At 39.8% G+C, this 20,685-nt stretch overlaps 1 protein-coding gene across 8 annotated transcripts in view; it reads left to right on the forward strand.

Moving 5' to 3' along the window:
- The window catches only part of GARNL3 (GTPase activating Rap/RanGAP domain like 3), a 229,909-nt gene that overhangs the window by 149,832 nt on the left and 59,392 nt on the right, over window positions 1–20,685 (forward strand). For all 8 annotated transcript variants that reach the window (XR_009552095.1, XM_060200172.1, XM_060200173.1 and 5 more), the window contains 5 exons: window positions 1,157–1,260; window positions 9,870–9,978; window positions 12,889–12,934; window positions 15,177–15,283; window positions 19,136–19,251. Coding sequence is in view for 7 of the 8 variants with exons in the window: in XM_060200172.1 (XP_060056155.1) it covers window positions 1,157–1,260; window positions 9,870–9,978; window positions 12,889–12,934; window positions 15,177–15,283; window positions 19,136–19,251 (482 nt within the window). In the remaining variant the exon portion in view is untranslated. The remainder of the gene's footprint in view (window positions 1–1,156; window positions 1,261–9,869; window positions 9,979–12,888; window positions 12,935–15,176; window positions 15,284–19,135; window positions 19,252–20,685) is intronic.

Here is a 20,685-nt window from a genome sequence, read left to right on the forward strand (position 1 = left end):
CCTGGGCACCTATGGGGGTGATGGCTTTAGCAGTGAGATAGGAAGTATCTGAGGAGAAGCAGCTTGGAGTGGAAGGCAAAGGGACAGTGGTAGGTAAGATCACAAATACACAATCACATCCATTAACTTATATTTGTATAGAAATTCTGTTCATCCCTGTGCTTTCCTTGAATCAATTTATTTGCTCTTTCCAGGCAGTCCTGTAGATAAATGAAGCAGGTTAGGTGAGACTCATGTGACCTAACTTTCACAACCTCTGCATCCAGTGCTCTTAGCCTCTGAGAGCTTCATCTCTTTTCCATAGCACATCTGCACCATTTCACAGATTCTGAATATACAAAGGTCAAGCAATTTGTGATAATTGCATTGTACATAACCTAAGATGCAGGGATGAAGTGTTTGGCCCCAGCTGTCAGGTCCTAGCTTCACCCAAACAAGCTATGATTGCATACTTAAATCCTAGAAAATTTGAAGTTTATCATCCCCATTGCCAACTTTCATCCTCTCTGTTCCAGTCATAACTACCATCCCTTGATCCCTCACTATGGCCAGACCCTTTACTGAGCACTTAATAGGTATCGCCTTGTTGAGAATTCCCAGCATGCCTAGCACTTAGATGGGATTTGTATTGCCATTTTCAAATTAAGAAATCAAGACTCAGAGCAAGGTGCAGTAATGTGTCAAAAGTAGCATAGCTAATGAGAACTGGAATCCAAGTGTACCTAACTCCAAAGCCCAGGTTATTAACTGCTCTGCAGTTCTACCAGTTACATACTTCATTTTGTCTTAAGGACAGTACAGTTATTTGTATGTGATCTTGTATTAAGTGTGTCCTATACATTAGCATCAAGTGGAAGGCAAGGAATTCAAACATACCCCTGCTTTTCAGCCCAGTCTTCTAGTGATGTCCTTCTCTTGGAGTAAGACATAAAGAACATAACTGTGGTGCTTAGGAGAGCAAGAGGTCCCCCACATGAGCAAGAGCCTCACATCAGTTGTGAGATCGCTCATATATTATTGCTTCCACTGAGGAGGTTGATCATGTATATGATATAGTGCTAACTATGTCCTATATTCCCCTAGTCTGCAAATAGATATTCTTTCCTATGGTGTCAGGATTCTCTGTGCCCACTAAATGTGTATTTGTATTTTGCAGATGACACCACAGGGATACATTCAGTTTATACTGTATACCAAGGGCATGAGATCATGTTTCATGTTTCCACCATGTTGCCATATTCCAAAGAGAACAAGCAACAGGTAGGTGTGAGCACAGGCTCTTTGAGACAGCACACAAACCAAATAGTGATCTGAATGTGGGGGAAGTATGGATATGATTTCATAGAATTAGAGACTGTATGTTAATGTCTGAACTTCTGGTACCAGTTTAAGGATGGTGTTAACAGTCTGTCCGTTTGAAATTTCAGTATGCATTACAGAATGCATACAGTATACATTACAGAATGGTCATCACTGATGTGTGCCCTTAAAGAAATAAGGAATGGAAGTTAATAGTGTACATGTGTGTCTATGTGTGAGCATGAGTATTGGGGGGGGGGGGGCCCTAGCCTCTTGAGAGTTTTGTATATGCACTGTCTTTTCTTTATTATTTCTTTCAATGTTCTTTGTGTCTTATCAGAATAAGACTATCAAAACATAAGATAAACAGATGCTGAGTAATGCAGGATATTACTACTGAGAGTCTGGATGGATTATACTATGTTGGGGGGAAAAAAAACTACCAAAAAAAAAAAACTAGTATAGCCACAGGCCCTTTGGAATATAACTAAAATATGCCTACTAGCTATCTACAAAATGGAGACCTCCCCCCAACTCTTTATCTGTGCTATCCCAGCCTTTAGGTCCATGACTGGCCAACAATTTGTTTGGCTTATATGTTAACTCTCTTTTCAGCCACCAGGTTCCAGATGCTAGCAGGATGCCAACCAGATTTCCCTGGAGAGAAAACCCCACCAATGTGCTCTGGAGCTCCAATTCCCCAGAACCTTGCCCCACTAGGGAAAGAGAGAGAGAGGCTGGGAGTATGGATTGACCCGTCAACACCCATGTCAGTAGGGAAGCAATTAACAGAAGCCGTACTTTCCACCTTCTGCATCCCACAATGACCTTGGGTCCATACTCCCAGAGAGCTAAAGAATAGGAAAGCTATCAGGGGAGGGCGTGGGATATGGAGTTCTGGTGGTGGGGATTGTGTGGCATTGTACCCCTTTTATTCTATGGTTTTGTCAGTGTTTCCTTTTTATAAATAAAATTAAATATATATATAAAAAAACTACCCCAAATTTCTCACACACACATACAATACCCAGAGATTGGACATGTATAGGAGTAGAATTTACAATTTGTTGACATTTTAGAGGTAACAGAGACATTTTTAAGGATTTAAATGTTCCACTCAACTTTTTGTTATATTCTTATCTTTTAAACACTAAAGACATTTGTATTAATAAATATTACAATCATGAGCAGGCAATAAGATCTCCATAAGGGAGGAAGACAGAGCAGATCACTGGGCTAAATGTGGTTTACAGTCATGGCATCATGGGACATGGCAGGAGGAGCAGGACAAACTAGTTCTGATTATAGTTTGGGGCTGAATCAGGAGTGAGTGCTTTATCTTGTGGCCAGTGAAGGCTCACTGGAATTTTATGTTTGTTCTAACTTTAGAAGATTAATTCTGGTCAAGAGCAGGTTGAAGCAGAAAGTGCCTTAGCTCAGGAAGGCTGCCTAAGTGACAGTGAATTTCTATAAGGTTCCTCCTTTGTGTGGTTGAGATAGCTCTGGTATTGTTTCCTATCAGACTCTACCTCTTAGGAGATGAGGCTCTATAGACCTTGAGATCACATGAAAAAACATTCCCAATCATGATGGATTTTGATACTCTTACATCTTTTTTTTTCTTTGCTTCTTTATTATTGGATAAAGACAGGGAGAAATTGAGAGGGAAGGGGGAGATAAGGAGAGAGACATACAGAGAGGCACCTGCATCTCAGCTTCACCACTTGTGAAGCTTTTCCCCCTGCAAGTGAGGACCAGAGGTTTGAACCTGTGTCCTTGTGCACTATAGTGTGAGCACTTAACCAGGTACGCCACCACCTGGCCCTAATACTCTTACATCTTTTTTTTTAATATTTATTTTATTTATTTATTCCCTTTGTTGCCCTTGTTGTTTTATTGTTGTAGTTATTATTGTTGTTGTCGTTGTTGGATAGGACAGAGAGAAATGGAGAGAGGAGGGGAAGCCAGAGAGGGGGAGAGAAAGATAGACACCTGCAGACCAGCTTCACCGCTTGTGAAGGGACTCCCCTGCAGGTGGGGAGCCGGGGCTCGAACCGGGATCCTTATGCCGGTCCTTGTGCTTTGTGCCACCTGTGCTTAACCCTCTGCTCTACAGCCCGATCGATTCCCATACTCTTATATCTTAACAGTAATATATAGATATAGATCTATTAGTATATTTTGCAAGAAGGCAGGGACATAGCTTATTTCACTTGAACATAGGATTTGTATGTCTGAGAGCCCCATCTTGGTCCCCAGCACCAAGTGCTCCCCCCATCTCTCTCATAATAAATAATCTGAAGTAAAGTATGGGTGAGTGTGTGTGTGTGTGTGTGTGTGTGTGTGTGTGTGTGTGTGTGTGTGTGTGTGTGTGATAGGAACCAAGATATGGCTCAGTGGATAAAGTACATGCCATACCAGGTCTGAGGCCCTGGGTTCAAACCCTGATTCCACATTTCATAATTAATTTCCTCCTCCCCACCCCCCCACACACAATACGCACATTGGTTTTATTGATTTTTTTTTTTTTTTGCCTCCAGGGTTATCGCTGGGGCTTGGTGCCTACACCATGAATCCACTGCTCCTGGAGGCCATTTTTTTCCCTTTTGTTGCCCTTGTTGTTACCCTTGTTGTCATTATTGTTGTTTCCATTGATATTGTTGTTGTTGGATAGGACAGAGAGAAATAGAGAGAAGAGGGGAGACAGGGAGGGGGAGAGAAAGATAGACACCTGCAGACCTGCTTCACTGCTTGTGAAGTGACCACCCTGCAGGTGGGGATCCAGGGGCTCGAACCATGATCCTTACGCCAGTTGTTGTGATTCGTGCCATGTGTGCTTAACCAGCTGCTCTACCGCCCAACCCCCGGTTTCCCTGATTCTTAAGATTAAACATCTTTGGAGGCCAAATGGTGGCACAGCTGGTTAAATGCAAACATTACAGTGTGCAAAGACCTGGGTTCAACCCCCACCACCACCGTCCCCACTTGTCAGGGGAAAGCTTCACAAGTGCTGAAGCAGATCTGCAGGTGTCTCTGTCTATCTCCCTCTTCCCTCTAAATTTCTCTGTCCCATCAAAAAAGAAAAACTAAATTTTTTTGGCTGGAGATAAAGCATAATTGTTATGCAAAACACTCTCATGCCTGAGGCTCTGAGGTCCCAGGTTTAATCCCTAGCACCACCAGAGTTCATACTTGAGAGTACAATGTTTTATCAACTACACCACCTCCCAGACCACCCACATTTTCTTTCTTCTTTTTTTTTATTGTTTTATTTTTTTTATTGGGGAATTAATTTTTTACATTCAACAGTAAGTACAATAGTTTCTACATGCATAACATCCCCCAGTTTCCCATATAACAATACAACCCCCACTAGGTCCTCTGAATCCTTCCTGGACCTGTATTCTCCCCACCCACCCACCCCAGAGTCTTTTACTTTGGTGCAATACACCAATTCCATTTCAGGTTCTACTTCTGTTTTCTTTTCTGATCTTCTTTTTCAACTTCTGCCTGAGAGTGAGATCATCCCATATTCATCCTTCTGTTTCTGACTTATTTTGCTCAACATGATTTTTTCAAGGTCCATCCAAGATCGGCTGAAAACGGTGAAGTCACCATTTTTTACAGCTGAGTAGTATTCCATTGTGTATATAGACCACAACTTGCTGAGCCACTCATCTGTTGTTGGGCACCTGGGTTGCTTCCAGGTTTTGGCTATTAAAAATTGTGCTGCCAAGAACATATGTGTACACAGATCTTTTTGGATGAGTATGTTTGGTTCCTTAGCATGTATCCCCAGGAGAGGAATTGCAGGGTCATAGGGTAGGTCCATGTCTATCTAGACTTCTGAGAGTGCTCCAGACTGTTCTCCACAGAGGTTGGACCAATTTACATTCCCACCAGCAATGTAGGAGGGTTCCTTTGACCCCACACCCTCTCCAGCATTTTCTGCTGTTCCCTTTTCTTATGTATGACATTCTCACAGGAGTCAAGTGGTATCTCATTGTTGTCTTTATTTGCATTTCTCTGACAATCAGAGACTTGGAGCATTTTTTCATGTGTTTCTCGGCCTTTTGGATCTCTTCTGTGGTGAATATTCTCTCCATGTCCTCCCCCCATTTTTGGAAGGGGTTATTTGTTGCCTTGTTGTTGAGTTTGGCAAGCTCTTTATATATGTTGGTTATTAAACTCTTCTTGTGGTTGAGTCTTTATTTATTCTGGTTATTAGCCTCTTGTCTGATGTATGGCATGTAAAGATCTTCTCCCATTCTGTGAGGGGTCTCTTGGTTTGGGTAGTGGTTTCTTTTGCTGTGCAGAAGCTTTTTAATTTGATGTAGTCCTATAGGTTTATACTTGCCTTAGTCTTCTTTGTAATTGGATTCGTTTCATTGAAGATGTCTTTAAAATTTATGCGGAAAAGAGTTCTGCCAATATTTTCTTCTAAGTATCTGATAGTTTGTGGTCTAACATCAAAGTCCTTGATCCACTTGGAATTTACTTTTTTGTATTTGGTGAAATACAGTGGTTCAGTTTCATTCTTCTGCATGTTTCAACCCATTGTTTCCAACACCATTTGTTGAAGAGACTCTGCTTTCCCCATTTAATAGTTTGAGCCCCTTTGTCAAAGATTAGATGTCCATAGGTGTGGGGACTCACTTCTGGACTCTCAATTCTATTCCACTGGTCAGTGTGTCTGTTCATGTTCCAGTACCAAGCAGTTTTGATGACAATGGCCCTGTAATACAGTTTGAGATCTGGGAGTGTGATGCCTCCAGTTCTGTTCTTTTTTCTCAAGATTTTTTGGCAATTCTAGGTCTTTTCTGGTTCCAGATAAACATTTGTAGCATTTGTTCTATTCTCCTAAAAAATGTGCTTGGGATCTTGATGGGGATAGCATTCAATTTGTAGATGGCTCTGGGTAATATATTCATTTTGATGATGTTAATTCTACCAACCCATGAACATGGAATATCTTTCCACTTCTTTGTGTCTTTTTCAATTTCCTTGAGTAGTGACTCATAATTTTCAGTATACAAGTCTTTCACTTCTTTGGTTAGGTTTACCCCTAGATATTTTATTGTTTTTGTTGCTATAGTAAAAGGAATTGATTTCTTGATTTCAATTTCTTCTAGCTTAGTGATTGCATAGAGGAATGCCACTGACTTTTGAATGTTAATTTTGTAGCCTGACACCTTACTGTATTGCCTGATGATTTCCAAAAGCTTCTTGCTGGATTCCTTAGGTTTTTCCATGTATACTATCATGTCATCTGCAAATAAGGAGAGTTTGACTTCTTCTCTTCCAATCTGTATGCCTTTAATTCCTTGCTCCTGCCTGATTGCTATGGCAAGAACTTCCAACACTATGTTGAATAGTAATGGTGATAGTGGGCAGCCCTGTCTAGTACCTGATCTGAGTGGAAGTGCTTCCAGTTTTTCACCATTGAGTATGATGTTGGCTGTAGGTTTGCTATATATAGACTCCACTATCTTCAGGAATTTTCCATCTATTCCCATATTTGTAGTGTTTTGATCATAAAGGGATGTTGGATTTTGTCAAAGGCTTTCTCTGCATCTATTGATATGACCATGTGGTTTTTGGTCTTGCTTTTGTTGATGTGGTGGATCACATTGATTGACTTACGTATATTAAACCAACCTTGCATGCCTGGGATAAACCCCACTTGGTCATGATGAACAATCTTTTTGATATACTGCTGTATCCGGTTGGCTAGAATTTTTTTCAGTATTTTAGCATCGATGTTCATCAGAGATATTGGTCTGTAGTTTTCTTTTTTGCAACCAGCCCTATCTGAATTATGATGCAAGAGCGTTTCAGTAATTAGGGGAATCTTCCTATAATTGCTTCAAAATTATTTTGACTGACTTTAACAATACTGCTTTTTTATTATTTATAAAAAGGAAACACTAACAAAACCATAGGATAAGGGGGGTACAACTCCACACAATTCCCACCATCAGAACTTTGTATCCCATCCCCTCCCCTGATAGCTTTCCTATTCTTTAACCCTCTGGGAGTATGGACCCAAAGTCATTGTGGGATGCAGAAGGTGGAAGGTTTGGCTTCTGTAATTACTTCCTCACTGAACATGGGCGTTGACAGGTCAATCCATACTCCCACCTGAGATTCCCAAACAATGCTGCTTTTAGCATTGTTGTACAATTATCTACTTATGACGTTGGGAGATAGTTTACCTAGTAAAGCACATACGTTACCATGCTTATGACCCTGAGTTCAAGTCCTGCCAACGTATAGCACTAGGAGAGCTCCATAGATGATAGCGTGGTGCTTTATTGTCTCTCTTCTCTGTCTTTTTCAATTTCTTCTCTTTCTCTCAAAATAAAAATGCAAAGAAATTGGTCTTGGAAAGTCATTCAGTAGTATCACACGTATGTGAGGCCCTGGCTTTATTCCTAGGTACTACATTAAGAGGGAGAAAAGAGAGGGAGAGAGAGAGAAATATTTTTATGTTCACTTCACTTCTTTTTGGTATATACCCAGATGTAGGACTTCTGGATCATGTAGTATTTCTACACTTAATTTTTTGAGGAACCATCAAACCATTTTCCACCATGGCTGTGTCATTTTACATATAAGGATCCCTGTTTCTCCACACTCTTGCAAATGCTTGTTACTTTCTGTTTGGTTGAGGTTTTTAATAATAGCTAATGGATGTGGGGTGGTTTTCTCTTGTAATTTTAACTTATGTTTCCCTAATGATTAGTAATAATATCTTAGTAGTCATTTTGTAACTTCCTTGGAAAACTGTCTATAGTACATTCTGGGTTCATTTTTTTAAAAAAATTATTTATAAAATGGAAATATTAACAAGACCATATGATGAGAGAGGCACAACTCCACACAATTCCCACCACCAGAACTCCGTATCTGTAGTTGCTTCCCTGCTGAACATGGACATTGACAGGTCGATCTGTACTCCTAGCCTGTCTCTCCCTTTCCCTAGTGGGATAGGGATCTGGGAGGTGGGCTTTAGGACACATTGATGGTCTGGGTTCATTTTCAGTTAATATGTTATTGATGCTTTGTAGAAATTTTTTAAGAATTCATTTATTTATTCAAGAGAATGATAGGCAAAGAGAGAGAAGGAACTAGACATCACGCTGGTACATGTGCTACCAGGGATTGAACATAGGGCCTCATAGTTGAGAATCCAGTGCTTTATCCACTGCGCCACCTCTCAGACCACTAGAAGTTCTTTATATATTCTGAACATAAGCTTTTATCAAACACATGGTTTTGAAATATTTGTCTCCCATTTTGTGTGTTACCTTTTCACTCTGTAGATATGCCTCTGGCTGCACAAAAATGTTTAGTTTTGATATAATTCATCAAAATGATGCTTTTTTTTCTTTTGTCAGCTCTGATTTTAGTGTCATGTTTAAGAAATCATTGCACAAAATAGCTATTTTTTAAAAGATTTTATTTATTTACAATAGGAGGAAGAGGAGGATGAGGAAGAGAGAGAGAGATTGAGGGAGAGAACCAGGCATCACTCTGGTACATGTACTGCTGGGGACTGAACTGGAGATCACATGCTTGAGAGTCCAATGCTTTATCTGTGCCATCTCCCAGACCACCAGAATAGCTATTTTCTGAAGTGGATTGAATTTATATTATTTGAACCTCTCTAATCTTTAGCCTCCTCAATTGGAAAATGGTGACAATATCTAATTTGAATCAGGCAGGATCCTATTCTCCAGGAATACAGTGTAGAACAGGGACATACAGGGATCCATAGAGAACAGGACCTCATTCTGTTTTTCCACTAGACAAAGCTCTAGAATATACTATTATTGGACAAACTATGGCCCATGGGCTAAATCTCGCCTATGGCTGATTTTGTTAAATAAAACGTTATTAGAACACAGCCATGCCCTTTTTTTTTTTTTTTTTTTTACATGTTGTCTGTAGCTGCTTTTGTACTGAAGTGTCAGAGTTACCTGGTTACAAAGAGACAATATGGTCCACAAAGCTGAAAATCTTGGCAGAGAAATCATTGCTAGCTACACATAGTCCTAGGAAATCATTTTAGAAAGGTCAATGAGGGTCAGATTAGGTAGAGCTAGTCTTCTTATCAATCAAATGCTTCAAAACTAGCTAGTAACAAATAAAGTTTTTATAAATTACATCTATTTGAGCCCCATGCCCAAGGAGTTCTGATGCTGTATCTCTTGTCTGGGGCCCTGAATGCCAAGCTAGAAAATGAGAATGCCATCTCTGAATGCTAAATTAAGATGATAAACACAGTGAGTTCTATAAAACATGGAGAGAAGGGGAGCAGGAGGTTTATGCAGAAGGGCAGTAAGAGGAAAAGCAAGGTTGAGTTGGAAGATGAATGGAAGAGACAGACTGGGGCAACAGGAGATCAGGCCCAATATCAGAGTGGGATTCAAGGAGTCAGCCTTCACTGAAATCCCTGGCTCTGTGAATGCTGTTGTGGTCAGTTTCACCTCAGTTTGTGTTTGAACTCTGTGGATGTGCCATATTTGAGTTATCTCCTCAGCGATGTTATTTATGCTTTCATCCAGGTGGAAAGGAAGCGTCACATTGGAAATGATATCGTCACCATTGTATTCGAGGAAGGAGAGGAGCCAACTCCTGCCTTCAAGCCTTCCATGATCCGCTCCCACTTCACACGTATCCTGGGCCTTTGTGAATGTTCTAACTTAGCAAGTGTGTCGTCAGCCTCATTGAACTTATAACTCTCATACAAAATATTATAATCTACTTGTTTTGCATTCTATATTCTATATTCTTAGACCACTGTTTGTTTGGGTTTTTTTTTTTTGGCATTGAATTCACCCTCCCTCCCCCCCTTTTTTTTTATCTACAGGGTTATCACTGGAGCTCAGTGCTGCACTAACAAATCCACTGCACCTGGCAGCCACTTTTTTTTTTTTTCCATTTTTTATTGAATAGGACAAAGAGAAATTGAGATGCATGGGAAAGAGAGAGGAAGAGAGAGAAAGAGAAAGATACCTGCAGACCTGCTTTGGCACTTGTAAAGCTTCCTCCCTGCTGGGGGTTGAAACCAGGATCCGTGCTCAGGTCCTTGCTCTTTGTACTATATGCACTTAACCCAGTGTGCCACCAACCAACCCCCAAATTTTGGTTTGATTCCCAGAAAATTATCAACTTCTAAAATATCACCCTTTGCCTCAGGTTGCCTATGAAATGAGGGAACTTCCTGCCACCCATTAGTAATAAATAAAATAGAAGAATATTTTGCAAGCTAAAGTTAAAATCAAGGGACAAGGCTGGGAAAAGAGCTCACCTGGGAGGCTGCCTCTTTTACTGTGTGTGTGGCCCAGGTTCAAGTCTGATTTTTCTGTGCTGGGGGAAACAGTGGTGTTTTTACTTCTCTCTCTCCATCTTTTTGTCTCTACCTGAAAGTATCATCCTGGAGCAATAAAAAGTCAAGGGGTTGGGAGATACCTTTCCTGGTAGAGCACATACCCTGTTGTGTGAGTTTCTGAGTTTGAACCCCAATAGCACTATGGACAGCACATATACTATGGCATCTCTTCCTCTCTCTCTCTCTCTCTCACAAAAATAATGAATAAAAAATTGGCCCAGAAGGCTGCTCAATGCATGAGGCTCTGAATCTATCCCTTACTGATACATAAAAAAGGTTAGATAGCCAAATTACCTCATCTTTGTTGATTCCCAGCCCTAGTAGTTACCACCTGCTGAAATCTGAGAAATTATGGAATTCATCATATTTACACTTGCCTCCCCTCTGTGTCCTCCAATTTCTAATTAGTTCATATTGCAGCAAAGCTCTCCTGAGGTTCTCTATCAGGTCCAAACTCAGCTGTGTAAGTCAGGCAGGGGAAAAGAACATGGTCACCCAGCACATAGCCAGTTGTGGTCCTGTTACTCAGGGTCAGAAATCATGACAGTGAGACCCAGGGGGGTGACTCTTCAAGTTGTACATAACCAGTAAAAGACAATTAACTGATACTTTCTAAGTAAATTCTGATCTAGTTACTCATGTTCTCTGGAAATGAGTGAAGCTTTTGAAAGACAGATTATGACTTGTTGTCTCTGAAAATACATTGTTCTAAAGATTTGACTTGTTCATTATAACCTAGCAATATAGTGTGTACATGTTTAAAAGTTACAGACTGCCAAGTTTCTTTCATGAGTCAGGGAAGAAAATGAAAATGAACCTGCCTGTTAATATTTTTTTCTCTTTCCCCTACTTACTAAATGTTGCCTTGTTCTATTCTCTAGGATGTAGAATTCATATCCCTCTTTCTTCCCCAGTTCTTCTTGTAGAGCAGAAAACTTCTCTAGATAGAGTGTGGGAGAGGACAGAGGTGACTTCTTATGTGACTAAGAGATAGTCATGATTTTTAGAATTTTCTGTAGTTATACTTCAGATTGAGGCTTTGGCAAATTTCTTCCTGGGAAAAAAAAAAAAAAAAGAGTGGTCTGGGAGGTGGCTGATGCAATGGATAACACACTGGACTCTCTAGCATAATGTCCTGACTTCAGTCTCCAGCAGCACATGTACCAGAGTGATGTCTGGTTCTCTCTCTCTCTCCTATCATATCTCATGAATAAATAAGTATTTTTTTTAAATGATAACATGGTTAATGCAGATTCTTTTCACTGACTATAGGAATGTAAACATTTTGAGAGATTAATGACTATATATCCCTAGTGAAAAAAGTTGGGAGTGGAAGATAGTGGGAGGAAAAGAAATAAGAAAAAGAAAAAGGGGAGTCGGGCGGTGGCGCAGCGGGTTAAGCATACGTGGCGCAAAGCGCAAGGACCGGCATAAGGATACTGGTTCGAGCCTCCGGCTCCCCACCTGCAGGAGAGTCACTTCACAGGCGCTGAAGCAGGTCTGCAGGTGTCTGTCTTTCTCTCCCCCTCTCTGTCTTCCCCTCCTCCCTCCATTTCTCTCTGTCCTATCCAACAACGACGACATCAGTAACAACAATAGAAACTACAACAATAAAACAAGGACAACAAAAGGGAATAAATAAAGTTTAAAAAAAGAAAAAGAAAAAAAACAGCTATATGGAACCATAGTGTGATTTTAAATTCAATATGCCCAACGCAAGCTAAGTAGACCCTACTCAGAGGCTGCCACCAGCTACGTTGGTTTGTTTCATCTACCAAAGTGAGGAGGAATGAGAAGGAAAGTGCATAGTGGAAACATTAAAATTGTTTTTCTTTCCAAAAAATGTGTGAGATGAAATAGATGACAAATTTCACATTGGAATCTTGTTTATATTTCCACACAAGGGAATTACTTTTTGTATTGCTGGCTGTGAAGTTGTAGGTCTTTATTTTGGCTGCTATGCTGACAGTTTTGAAGATTTAGCTGTTTCCCCAAAGGATGAGCTCAAAGAGGTTAAATACCAAAGGCTGCCTCTCTTACAGAAATCAAAGCTCCGTCCCAACCTAACAGCTTTAGGGAACCTTACCACAAAGTGAAGGTCCAGGGTGATTTTGCACAAGGGAATTTCAAAACATAAATCACTGACTATAAGCACAAATGTTGTTGACTAGTGTCCTTAACCATTACTGCAGATATTTTTGCCTTAGTGAGGTATGATCAGCAAAATGACAATTACAGGTAAGTAGCCACTTCATCTTACTTACTTGGACCACTTTTCGTGTTTACTTGTTAATTTGGCACTGGTTTTATAAGACTCTTGACTTACATATTTCTTGGTCAATTTGATATGAGTGTCTTTACCTTATAGAGCTATTTTCAAAGCCACCATCTCTTTGGGGGGGGGGATTGTTCATATAGTGTTTTGTTTTTTTTAAATCAATATACCTAAGGGTCAAATTTAGTCTGAATTAATGGAAACAAATGTGATTTCTTTGGTCTTGATCAAACTTCCCCTATTCATAGGCTACATTCTGGCTCATTTTTTTCCTTCTGTTCTCAAAAATCAGTGTGTTAAAAGATACCATGTTTGAAAAGAGCATGAACTTTGACTCAAAGTTGAAATCCCAACTTTTTCATTTATAAACTCTGTGGCATTGAAAAAAATTCTCTGCCTGACTCTCCAAGGCCCCAGGTTCATCCTCCATAAGCCAGAGCTAAACACGCATGTGCACCAGGCAGTTGTGAAACTTGACTGAAGATAGCATTTTGGTAATTTTAGTTAACCATGTAGATAAACTTTCCTAGCAACTGAATATTGTTAAAAAAAAAACACACACACACACAGATTCTAAAGACTGCAACTGCTCCAGAAGTACATTTTTGGTGTTACTCCCTGTTTTGCTTTGAAAGAAATAAGGAATGTGAGTTAATAAAAAAAGAAAACACAGATTTGTATGTATGTGTGTATATGTAAAGAGGAATAGCCCTGTTGACTACTTTTCAAAAGGTTCAGTTTGGGTGTTGTGTTTCAACAAAGTTTTAAGACTACTAAGGGAGTTTTAAGAAAGACAAACACTTGTTACACTGTGCAGATTTTATAAATGTGAAGCAAAAGTATTAAAAAAAAAAAAAAAAAAAAGACCTTCTACCTTCTGCAACCCTCAATGACCCTGGGTCCATGCTCCCAGAGGGATAGAGAATGGGAAAGCTATCGGGGGAGGGGGTGGGATATGGAGATTGGGCGGTGGGAATTGTGTGGAGTTGTACCCCTCCCACCCTATGGTTTTGTTAATTAATCCTTTCTTAAATAAAAAAAAATAAATAAAGAAATGTACTAATTAACAACAACAAAAAAAAAGTCCACTTCCCTTTCTCTCCCTCTAAAAGGTGCTACTTTCATCCTAGATAATTTCTACACATTTTGTAGACCTTCCGCTACATTTCTACTACTTGATTTTATATCATCATTTATCTTTCTGAGGGATTTCAATAATAAAAACAAGTGTCTGCATATTTACCCAGAAGTTACGATTTCTGGTGCTTCCCCCCCGAGTTAAGTTTTTGTCTGGGAATAAGTTTAACTTCCTGAAGGACTTCTTTTGAATCTTGTCTTTTAGAGTCTAGGGAGGCTAGTCAGGAATTCTTTTAGCTTCTGCTTGATAAAGATGAATTTCATTTTTTTTTTTTTTTTTAACCAGGGCACTGCTTAGCTCTGGTTTATGGTGGTGTGGGGATTGAACCTGGGACTTTGAAGCCTCAGATGTGAAAGTCTCTTTGCATAACCATTATGCTATCCCCTCCCACCTTTGTTTCTGAAGGAATTCTAACTGGAGAGTGAATTCTAGGTTGAGAATTTCCTTTCAGCTTTTCATGGACTTTTATTTTATACTGTTCCCGATTAAAAACAAAGAAAATCAGGGATTAGGGAGATAGTGCCATCAGTAGCACTTCAGTCTTGCATGCCCGAGGGCCCATAGGTCCCAGGTTCAAACACTAACACCACCAGTAAGCCAGAGCTGAGCAGTGATAAAAAAAAAAAAAAAAAAAAAAAGGCAAGTTGGGGAGATAACATAGTGCTTATGCAAAGGACTTTCATGCCTGAGGCTCCGGGTTCATTCCCAGCACCACCATAAAACAGAGCTGAACAGTGCTCTGATCTCTTACTCAGTATCTCTCTCATAAAAATAAAAATAAAAAGTCTTTTAAAATAATAAAAATTTAAAAGTCAATGTATTTGTGATTTCCAAAAGAAAAACAAAGTAATTCTGAACTACTTAGACTGAAAGTCTTTTTTTACTGTTTTTTTAATTAGTGATTTAATGTTGATTTACAAAATTATAAGACATTTGGGGTATAATTCCACACCTTTCCCATCACCAGGGCTCTGTGTCCCTATTCCCTCCATTGGAAACTGCATTAGTTCACAGATATGGGTTGACTATTATTTCTGTAACTGTCTATCTATATTTGTATATAATAGGCTGAAAATCTTTTCAGAAGAAAGTGTCCCACTCTTTGGCCCACCATTGCCATCTCCTCCAGTGTTTACAGACCACCAGGAATTCAGGGACTTTTTGCTAGTGAAATGTGAGTGTCTATTTTGAAATATTTTCATAACTTGTGCTACATAAAAATGCATTTTTCAAATTCTCCCAGGATGCCAAAGAAATATCATTGTTTAAGCACTGCATTTTTAAAATTCTTCACAGGAAATGTATTAGTTTTTCTGGTAGAGGGGTGCAGTGTCATAGAGGTGTCCTATGTCCTGTGTCCCCAACTATACTTGTGTCATACCCACCTGCCTTGATATCTGCACTCACCCACTCACAATGACAAGAGGGCTCAAATTTACTTTTCAGCCCAGGATTGTGATACAGTCATTTCTGAATATCTGCTATAAATATGTCTCTATCTTTGTCAGATATTCAAAATCAGTGGAGGAAAGAACTGGCTGAGGATATGTACTTAGAGTTAAGGAGAGTTGTTAAAGGGTGTGTGTGTGTGTGTATGTGTGTGTGTGTGTGTTGTATAAGAGAATATGATGCATGTAGAACCAGTCAACCTAGGCTTCATTATCTGGTAAGCATACATAGCGCTACCATTAATACCCAAATAACTGACTTTGATGCCCTATCTTCTGAACTATGAAAGCTTAGCAGTACCCTCTACTTCACTTAGAGAAATAAAGGGCACCTTCATTGAAGCTTCCTTTACATTGTAGTCAAGCCATCAGAGTTTTCTGTCTTAGACTTTTAACCTTCTCCAGGGTAAATACATGGGTCGTATCTTACCCTGTCATTGGAAGTAGCAAACACTGCCAGTCTGCCTGAGATGATGAATTTTTTCTCCCTTTACAGTATGTCTACCCATTATATCAAATGCCAGAACAGGGCATTTGAACACCAACTCCAATGCCTCTAAAGATAGGTGGAATGAGAGAGTGAGGTAAGCCTGGCTTAGGACAGAAGAGAGCACAGGAGGGCATTGCTTTGCTCCAGATGGTTGATACCCACCAGGAGCAGAGCTGTCTTACTAGATAGTCTGTTTTCAAAATAAACCAGAACTCTGAAATTCTGTGTGAAATTGCCTAATTCTTTAAAAAGTCCCTGTGTGTCAAGTCCAGAGGACAAGGCGGAGAGCAAGAAACAGACCTGAGACAGTCAGAATCAGAGAGGAATTTTCACAGCAGGAAGCAGCAAGGGTGTTGACACCTATGATCCAGGAGGTAAGCACATCTGCAGCGTGCCTGTAGTAAAGAAGAAACTGAGGCACATAGTCCTTTAACCACAAAGTAATGATCACCCGGCAATACTGAGGACCCAACTTACTAGTGAAATCTGTCCTTTTAAACAGAACTGATCTGGGCCAGGCAGTGGAGCATCTGGTTAAGCGCATATATTACAATGCACAAGGACCCAGGTTCAAGCCTCCAGTCCCCACCTGCAGAGAGGAAGCTTCACAAGTGGTGAAGCAGTGCTGCAGATGTCTCTCTGTCTCTCTCCCTCTCTATGTCCCCTTTCCTCTCAATTTCTGACTGTTTCTATTCAATAAATTAAAAAAAAAATTTTATTAAAAAAAAATACACATTACAGTGCACAAGGACACAGGTTCAAGCCCCTGGTCCCCACCTGCAGGGGGAAAGCTTCACAAGTGGTAAAGTAGGGCTGCAGGTGTCTCTCTGTCTCTCTTCAAGTCTCCCCCTCCTGTCTCAATTTCTCTCTGTCTCTACTCAGTAATAAATAAATAAACAAAAAACAGAATGTTTAAAATAAATAAATAAATAAAAATAAAATAAACAAAACTGATCACCAAAGTGACTTTTTTCCAGCAACCTCAGAGGCTTGAGGTAAAATAAAATAAAGATTTTGGGGTGAAATAAAATGAAAATTTCAGTTGATTTGAAAGATAGAGAGAGTGAAAGACCAGGGGGCCAAAGGTTATAAAGAGGGGTGTTGAGCTAGCAGAGCATGGAGACAGCAAGAACCAAGAAAAGTTGATGGGCTAAGAAGAAAGATAAGAACTCAGGTTCTTGTGCATAGTGATATATGCACTTTACCAGATGATCCACTACCCCCCAAAAAAATAAACATTTCTTTTTAAAAAAATCAATCACTTCTTCTGAGGGACCCAGATGAAAGAAAATGAGTCGAATAAATACTTAGTACAAAATTAGAGAGAACAATAGACATGCATAAATATAGTGCTTTAAGAAATGGCTCACCACAAACAAGCTCCAGCATATAGAACTGATGTAGGAAATACTTGTTCCCAGTAATTCTATTTTTTCAGTCTATGAACACTATCCTAATGTTTGCCTTCTATATGAGGAAAAATAAAAGTTATTGTTTATTCAGTTCAACGTGCCTGACACTGTGATAACTTTTCATATGTGTTATTTCATGTAAATCCTCACAACTTTATAAAGAGATAATTATATATTTCACAGGTGGAAAACCTAGAAATGAAATCATTTGTATAGATAGCACCACAGCTGGGATTCAAACCCATAACTGTTTTAATTTCAAGCTCCTAGCTTCTATTGCACACTTAGTGCTCTGTGCTTCAGGATATGTCCATATCCCACTTTATTCACTCTTAGTGTCAGTAGTTCACTAAACTGTCAGCATTTTTTTTCAAGAAAATTTCATTAGGCTGAGAATCCCAGTACTTAAGCAATCATTCTAACAAAGTGCTATAGAAATATATTTAATCCTGATGATGGTGACTTTGAAGCCACAGCTGCCGTGAGCTCCAAGAGGCAGCAGCTTGCAACCTGAATCCGCTGATCTAGTTGGTGACTGCGCCTGTCATAAAAGTCTTTAGTATAGCATGGTTTATATTCAAAACACAACAACTGAAGAATGACAGAACAGAAAAATAAAAACCACATCAATAAAAAAATGGTTAAATCAAGAGCAAATAAAACTGCTACCACAATGAATCAGGACAGGAGTCCAGAAGAAACCCCAAATCAGTCAGAAGTAACCATATATAAGAAAAGTATGCAAACAATAGTAAGCCTAATAATCACAGAAATGAAGACAACTATGGAGGAAAGGGCTATCAGAATTAAGGAAACAACAGAGGAAAACCTCAAAGAAAATACAAGCTACCTCGAGGTAATTAGAGAAATGAACGCTGAAATAGCTGAGCTGAAAGGCCAACTAGCTGAACAAGCTAATACTATAACTGAACTGAAGAAAGAAGCTGAGGGAAGGGAAAGCAGATTAACAGAAACAAAAAACAGAATTAGCCAGACAGAGGATGAGCTAGTGAAAACAAAGAAAGGTAAAAGAGCTCAAAAAAAGGTTGAGAGACACTGAAAACAACAGAGACATATGGGATGATCTCAAAAGAAGTAACATTTGTATAATTAGCCTACCAGAGGAAGAAAGAGAGGAAGGGGAAGTAAATATTCTAGAAATATATTTAATCCTGCTAAATGTCATTCTTGTGGTTTGACCTTTTGTATTGGTTGGATTATAGATGGGTGCATCAGTGAGTGGGTGTATATTTTATGTATGGGTGATAGTTAGATGGATTCATGCGTGGATAGATGGGTAGACGAATGGATGGGGGAGAAGGCAGATGATGGATGTATGTGTGTGAACTAATTGGTGTCTTAGGTTGGTAGAATATTGTATGTGCATATGTGGATGTGCATTAAGCAGGTCTTCAAGTAATTAGATGTACCTTCTGATCAGGAATATGCAATCCAACAGGAAAAAGACAGCTAAACATATCTATGGACTGTGTGGGTTTGTACAAAGAAAGTTTGAAAGTTTTTAAGCATTCTTCCAAGAAAGAAGGGTACTACCAATGGTAATGCCAATATTGGGGACATGGGTAGCATTCACTGTAAAGAATTTCCTTGGGAAGGAACATTCTTCAATCACATGTTAATATTTGTTATTCCCTTCATAACTTGATTCATTTTAGTAATTAATGGTGAAAAAGCCACTTTGGAAACCCCAACCTTTGCCCAGAAACGTCGACGTACTCTGGATATGTTGATTCGATCTTTATACCAGGATTTGATGCCAGATTTGCATAAGGTAACCCAGGGTCTGTGGTTCTCTTTCCTTTACATTGGGTCTCAACTGAGAACACAAGTCCTAGGAGTGAGTCTAGTTAGAAAAACCTATGGGTGGGGAGGGAGTTGGGCAGTAGCACAGCAGGTTAAGTGCATGTGGCACAAAGTGCAAGGACTGGCATAAGGATACTGGTTCAAGCCCCCGGCTCCCCACCTGCAGGGGAGTCACTTCACAAGTAGTGAAACAAGTCTGCCGGTGTCTATCTTTCTCTCCCCCATCTGTCTTCCCCTCCTCTCTCCATTTCTCTCTGTCCTATCCAACAACAACGACATCAATAATAACTACAACAATAAAACAAGGACAACAAAAGGAAATAAATAAATAAATAAATATAAAGAAATAAAATTAAAACCTATGGGTTAAACCTTAATCCTAGCTGTCAAGACTGTGCTATGTCCACCATAGTCCACAGTTCCCTCAGTGATACCACAAGGAGACATGTTGAATATCCATATGCAGGAGGGTGGTTTTTAATAAAGCCAGGGCTGGGAGTTGGGCGGTGGTGCAGCTGGTTAAGCGCACGTGGGACAAAGTGAAGGACTAGCGTAAGTATCCTGGTTCGAGCCCCTGGCTCCCCACCTGCAGGGGAGTCGCTTCATCTGGTGAAGCAGGTCTGCAGGTGTCTGTCTTTCTCTCCCCCTCTCTGTCTTCCCCTGCTCTCTCTATTTCTCTCTGTCCTATCCAACAACAATGACATCAATAACAACAACAATGTTAAACAACAAGGGCAACAAAAGGGAAAATAAATTTAAAAAATAATAATAAAGCCAGGGCCTATAGAGAGGTAAGTGTAGACCAGGGGGCTGAGTGTCTGTAAAATAGCAATCCCTGGAGCACTGGAGTCTTGGGGGGGAGTATAATCTATACTTAGTGGCACTGTTCAACATAAATAAGCTGCAGAGCTGATATTTTTGCACAAGTTTAGATCATGGATTGACTGGAGGCTTGATAAGGTTTTCTAGAGACTTTCTGGCTAGTCCCATATCCAGGTACTGAACCAAGCTTTTACATTTACTGAGAATTTACATCATGCCAACTTCCTGGCTGAAGGTATATCCACACTGATGAAACTCAGTTCCTCCCTTGAGGAACTTTGGACCTCAAGGGCCACCTGTCTTCTCTGGAGACCCCTCAGATTTGGTGTGACATTTCTAGAAGTCTGAGAGTCATTAATGCAGAGTAGAAGTATCATTGCTTAGGACCATTTCCTGAACTGAGCAAGGAAGCACAGAACAAGTTCCAATATTTAAATGACTATAATCTGGACTGACAAAATAGCTCTCTTGAATAGTGCACTGCTTTCCCATGTATGCAGCCTTGGCTCAAGCCCAACCCCCACCACACTGAAGGAAGCTTCAGTGCTGTGGTCTCTCTCTCTATTAACTTTTGTCTTTA

The sequence above is a fragment of the Erinaceus europaeus genome, chromosome 10 (assembly GCF_950295315.1).
Source record: "Erinaceus europaeus chromosome 10, mEriEur2.1, whole genome shotgun sequence".
Lineage (NCBI taxonomy): Eukaryota > Metazoa > Chordata > Mammalia > Eulipotyphla > Erinaceidae > Erinaceus > Erinaceus europaeus.